A 6,000-nucleotide genomic window follows, 5' to 3' on the forward strand; every position below is an offset into this window, starting at 1 on the left:
TCTCCAACCCAATCAACACCAATAAGTCTCCTGCCCACAAAAGACTGCATCAAAGATAAAGGCGCTGGAGGGGACATAAAGCATCCAAACCAGCACACTTGGCTTCAAAGAATCAAACGACAGGTTGACTCACTTGTTAGGGGCCAATGCCGCTAAAAACTTTAAGTTGAAGCCAATGTTCAAGTACGTTTCTGAAAATCCTAGGGCCCTTAAGAATGATGCAAAATCTACTCTGCCTGTGCTCTATCAATGGAACAACAAAGCTTAGATGATAGCACATCTATTTACAACATGGTTTACTGAATATTTTAAGCCCATTGATGATACCTACTGCTCAGAAAAAAGAGATTCCTTTCAAAATATTACTGCTCATTGGAAATGCACCTGGTCACCCAAGAGCACTGATGGAGATATAGAATGAGATGAATGTTGTTTTTATGCCTACTAACAGAACATCCTTTCTGCAACCCATGGATCAAGGGGTTATTTCAACTTTCAAGTATTATTATTTAAGAAATACATTTCATAAAGGCTATAGCTGCCATAGATAGTGATTCCTCTGATGGATCTAGGCAAAGTAAACTGAAAACTTTCTGGAAAGAATTCACTGTCCAGAAAGAATTCACTATTCTAGATGCCATTTAGAATAGCATCTAGATGCTATTCTAGTTGTGGTTTATGAGAGGAAGCCAAAATACCAGGATTCACAGGAGTTTGGAAGTTGATTCCAACCCTCATGGAAGACTTTGAGTGGTTCAAGACTTCAGTGGGGGAAGTCACTGCAGATATGGTAGAAATAGCAAGAGAACTAGAATTAGAAGTAGAGCCTGAAGATATGACTGAATTGCTGCAATCTCATGATAAGTTGCTTCTCACGTATGAGCAAAGAAAGTGCTTTCCTGAGATGGAATCTACTTCTGGTGAAGATGCTCTGACCATTTATGAAATGACAACAAAGGATTTAGAATATTGAACTTAGTGGATAAAGCAGTGGCAGGGTTTGAGAGGACTGACTCCAATTTTGAAAGAAGTTCTACTGTGGGTAAAATGCTATCAAACGCATGCAATTGAGAAATCTTTCAAGAAGGGAAAAGTCAATCAATGCAGCACACTTCATTGTTGTCTTATTTTAAGAAATTGCCGCAGCCAACCTTCAGCAACCACCACCCTGATCAGTCAGCAGCCATCAACACTGAGGCAAAACCCTCCACAGCAAAAAGATTATGATTTGCTGAAGGCTCACATCATGGTTAGCATGCTTTAGCAATAAAGTATTTTTAAATTAAGGTATGTACAGTGTTTTTTTCTAGACATAATGCTATTGCATACTTAATAGACTAAGTACAGTGTAAACATAACTTTTGTATGCACTGGGAAACCAAAAAATTCGTGTGACTTGCTTTATTGTGATATTCCGTTTATTGCAATGGTCTGGAACCAAACCTGCAATATCTTTGAGGTCTGCCTGTACCCCAGCTCCCCTGCCTGGGTAACTCTGGAACATGTGTTTTGCATTGTTTCCAGGCTTCCACTTGGGGTCAAGTACTAGTTCTCCACAGTGGCTGCTGCCCTAAAAGAGTATCCTATGGTGATTCCCTTCCCTGCATGACTCCCTCCTTCTCCCCCTGTGTCCCTTACATCTCCTAATAAACTTCTTGTTCTCAAATTCTGGGCTCAGGGTCTGCTTCTGAGGGAACCCACACTAAGACAAAGCTCCTTTCTAGCAATTTAATAGATCCATTTGCTCTCCATATTTCTGTTCTTCTTTCCCCTGGTTTCTGAAGTTTTATTTATATTTTTCATTATTTTACTGTACACTTTCTTGTTGTCTGCTACCTCAATGTCTTTGCAGAAAACGGAATGGTGGAATGAATTTTTAGAATAAAAACACCATCATGGAATGTTAAGATAAAATGCTACATACAGTTTATAGACTATGATCTCAATTTTTAAAAAAGCACATGTGTGTGTGCATAGAGACCATAAAATAAAGACCAGAAGGAAATGTTAACAGTGGCTATCTTGGGGTGATATCATTACAGGTGGGTAAAATCGTTCTTCCTGTATACTTTATTTTACAAAGAACACAAAGCTTTAGTTTCTCCTCTTACAAAAAGGGGATAACAACACCTATCTGATAGAGTTGTGGTGGTGATAAAAGTAAATGTGAATGTGACATGGCACTTAATATGGTACAGTCTTTATTAGAACACAGTAAGTGTCTAATAAAGGGTAGCAGGTACTGCTATTACAACTTTCATTACTGGAAAAATAGTAAACAATTTAAAGGGAAAATGTTAGACATGAGAATATAAAAATAAGCCCACATTTCTATAAAGCGTCATACTTTTCAAAGTATATTCGCTTACATTAGTTCATGAGCCCCTTCCAAAAACCCTGCAGCAGGGGCAGACTTAGGAGGCAGTTGGGAAGAGAGAGGACTCATATTTACTGAACAGCTACTATGTGCCAGATACCAGGTTGGGTGCTTTGGAAATACCAAGGATGAGGAGGCTGGGGTCAGAACAGCAAAGAAACTTGCCCAAGTGACTAGCAGGACCAACAGCTCCAACTCCATACTCAGGCCAGGTTTCACTCCAGTCCACCATGCCACATTGTTCTATTTGCACCTCAAAAGCCTGTGGCTGCCTCTCCATAATGTTCTCAGTTCCTACACCATCAGTGTTCACCAGGCCATACACATGCTCGGCTCCTTCCAACCTCCGTGTCCATGGGGAGTGTCAACAGGTGGCTTGTGGTGGTGGTGGTAGGTGGGCCAGGGGTGGGGGGAGGATCTAGCCCTCAACATCCCACCAAGGCCAACCCAAATGAATATTCCATCTCAATAAAACCCCTGTACTTGCCATGCAAATATAGCAGATTCAAGGTCAGTGTCATAGTGACACCTCCTGATCAGTTTGCTCATCCCAGTTCCCTCCTACATAGAAATTCTGGAACTGTCTTCTGAGACATGGGAGGTGACGTGATGAGGGCCTTAAGAAATGCCACCAAGAGAGCCCAGTGGAGAACGTGGGCTGGGGGAGAGAACCGTGGGGGTATTATTCCTTCTCAATCCCCCCCAGTGCCCTGGGTTCTGGTCATCACGGAGAGGGCTATGGAGAGTTCTTCTTGCCAGATACCTAGTTATTGTGGTGTCATCAGGGCCCCCTGATGGGGGCAGGGCCTCCTGGGACCAAGAAGGTGTTGGGAGCTGGGCAGTTTAGCACAAAGCACTTTTGACACAGCCTGCATGTCCTTGAGCCTGCTGGCCCTCTGCCTCGCCTCCCACTTGCCAGTGGAAGCCCCTGGTGCCTGGACTAACCTTGGGAAGTCTTTCTTGACTAATTGGGTGGAGGCTGATCTCTGCTGTACTTTGAGCTCCTCCTCCCAGCAGAACGTCTAGATCACACAGTGATGCCAGGGAGCCTCAGGGAGGCTTGCCTTGTCACCTCGCTTCCCAAGCCCCTCAGAGCACATGGATCATCACCACCCAGCACCAGCACCAAGCAGAAGCAGCCAGTGCTGTTAGCCACTGTGAGCCCCTTTCCCTGTTCCTGTGCTCTGGCAGCCTGGACACCACTCCATTTTTTTCTGTCTAGCCTTTCAGAGCCCCGTCATCTGCTCCAGCTGCCAAAAAGCTCTCTTCTTTCCTCTGAATTTCTGTAGTTCCCCTCCATCCCCTTACCATTCAATTATGCTTCGAGGGTGAACAATTTTTAGGGGTGTGGTGCCAAGACCCCCAATCTCTTTCCTTCTGATGAGGAATAAAGGCCTAATCAACTGTAGCCATGCCACACTCTTGTTCAGAAATGCTCAATGTTTCCCAACTGCTTTTAGAATAAGTCCTAGCCCCTCAGTCTGTCAGTAAAGGCCCCCTCCACCCTGTCAGCCAGGAGACCTTGCTAGCCTTCCTGCACTCCTCTAACCAGATGAGCCAGCTCATGGGGCCCCTACTCCTATTCCCCTTCCAGAGTGCAATGCACTTGAAGTCCCAAACCCAAATCCTACCTAATGCTAAGGGTTCAACTCAAACATCACTTCTTCCCTGAGTGTTGCTGGTAGGAAACACTTCCCTCCTTTGAACCCTCATTAAGCACTTTACTTCCTTATTTCCAGTCTGGTATTATATCTGGTTTCCACTCTGTAAGTTTCAAGTCAAAGGCAAAGTATTTTTACTATTTGGGTTCCCCCCCCTCTGACCTAGTAGGGTGCCTTGTGCATAGTAATAACCCAATAAATACTTTTAGGTTCCTGTCTCTACAAGCTATCTTCCCAATGTTCCATGAACTCAAATTCGGTCTCCTTAGCTTGAAAGTCTCCTACACCAGCGGTTCTCCAATTTAAGGCGCCATCAAATCCCCTGGGGACTTGGTTAAAATGCAGATAACATTAGAGATGTCTGGGAAGGGAGCTAAGATTCTGTATTTCCAACAGCAACCAGGTAACGCCAATGCTGCTAGTCCATGCACCACACTCAAAGTAGCAGGGAGGCAATTTCACCTGTTGAGCACAGCCGTGGCTCCAGGGCTGGGCACAGAGGTGGGTGAACCGAAGGCGGGCGAGAAGCACAGTCCTGCCCCGCGGGGCGCAGTGGAGGCCGCCGGCAGGATGCCTGCGAGTCTGGCGGTCCTTGTGCCTCCCCGCGGCCCACTTACCTATGGTGGACACCACGGTGCCCACGAAGTAGAACGCACCGGTGAAGTCCCAGCGCGGGCGGACGTTGTCCACGCGGATGCCGGCCCCGGTGGCCTCCTCGTAGTGGCGGAGGAAGTCGCGCAGCTCGTCGCGGCTCAGGTTGTGGCGGCGACTGAAGTTGGCGAGGCGCTCCTCCCAGCGCTGCTTGGCCTGGCGCTCGTGCTCCAGCTCCAGCGCCGAGAAGACGGCGGCGCCGCCCAGCAGGTAGAGCACGATGAGCGCGGCGAGCAGCAGGAAGCGCGCGTTATCCTCGTTCAGGTGGCCCGGGCCGCAGCTGCAGCCGCAACCCCGGCCGGCCATGGTCCGGCCGACGGGCGCCGGGCGACTCTCGCCCAGGCTGCCCCAGGCGAGGTCGGGGTTCGGCCCCGCGCTCAGCCCGCTCCCGACCGCCCGATGCCGGGCTTGCCCATGACCGCCGAGCGCTCCCCCAGCCCGCGTGGCTCGTGGGGCGGCCGCCTCGGCGGCTCCTGCGGCGCCGGCTCCCCACGTCCGCCTGGACTTCTGGTTTCAAGTCCGCTTTGTCGCCGCTGCCCCCGCCCGCCGTGGAGTTCTCCTTGAAGCTGACGCCGGGAGTAACCCGGCGCAGACTCCCGCTTGTGCTTGGCGCGCAGATGCGGGCGCTCAGTTTCCACCCGGCGCGCCTTTGCCCGGCTCAACTTTAGGAAGGGGAGTGGTGCGTTTGCAGGGCAAACTTGAGCGAACTTGAATTTCCCCCGAGGCGAAGGTCCAGGCCCCGCAGGCTGGCGGGTAAGCGGAGCCCTGGGGTCTCCGTCCCTTTTACCGTCGCTTCTCAGGCTGCCTGCTGGCAGGAAGCAGGGTCTGGGCCTGCTGGTTTTGCAGGTGCCTCTCCAGGTGGATCCGCGGTGGTGCGGCGTGGTCCGGGCTGGCCTCCGGAGTCACCAACACGGTGCAGGGACTTAGAGGCGGGACGCGGTCTGGCGAGGGTGCACAGACAAAGGGACTGTGCGGGGCGGCGTCCGCGGGCTCCGACCTCGGGTTGGGTCCCGACGCGGCACAGCATCCAGCGGGCAGGCCTCCTGGAGAAAGGAGACCAGAGGGGGTAGGAGGGGGTGGGTGGAACCGGGAAGTGAAGTAAGTTAGGAGCAACCCCCGGCAGCCCCCCTCACTGTGCGGGACCGGAGCGCCCGGGGCTCCTTGGCCCTCCACGGGGGCGACCTCCGTCCCCACTTGTTGGCTCCGCGCGGTGAGGAGCGCGCGGAGAGCCACACCAGCTCTCCGAGCCGCGGCCAAGTTCGGGGCTGGAGGGCCCCCCGGCCAGGAGAACACGCTCCCCAAGGGTTCCTC

The 6,000-nt window shown here is 50.8% G+C and overlaps 1 protein-coding gene across 1 annotated transcript in view; it reads right to left on the reverse strand.

The window, feature by feature from the left end:
• The window catches only part of KCNK13 (potassium two pore domain channel subfamily K member 13), a 128,715-nt gene extending 123,540 nt beyond the window's left edge, over positions 1-5,175 (reverse strand). Inside the window, exon 1 of the mRNA XM_037832082.1 lies at positions 4,656-5,175. Within this exon, the coding sequence (XP_037688010.1) occupies positions 4,656-4,995 (340 nt within the window). The 5' untranslated portion in view covers positions 4,996-5,175. The remainder of the gene's footprint in view (positions 1-4,655) is intronic.
• Between the last annotated feature and the right edge of the window lie 825 nt (positions 5,176-6,000).

This window comes from Choloepus didactylus, chromosome 4, assembly GCF_015220235.1.
Source record: "Choloepus didactylus isolate mChoDid1 chromosome 4, mChoDid1.pri, whole genome shotgun sequence".
In the NCBI taxonomy this organism is placed as follows: domain Eukaryota; kingdom Metazoa; phylum Chordata; class Mammalia; order Pilosa; family Megalonychidae; genus Choloepus; species Choloepus didactylus.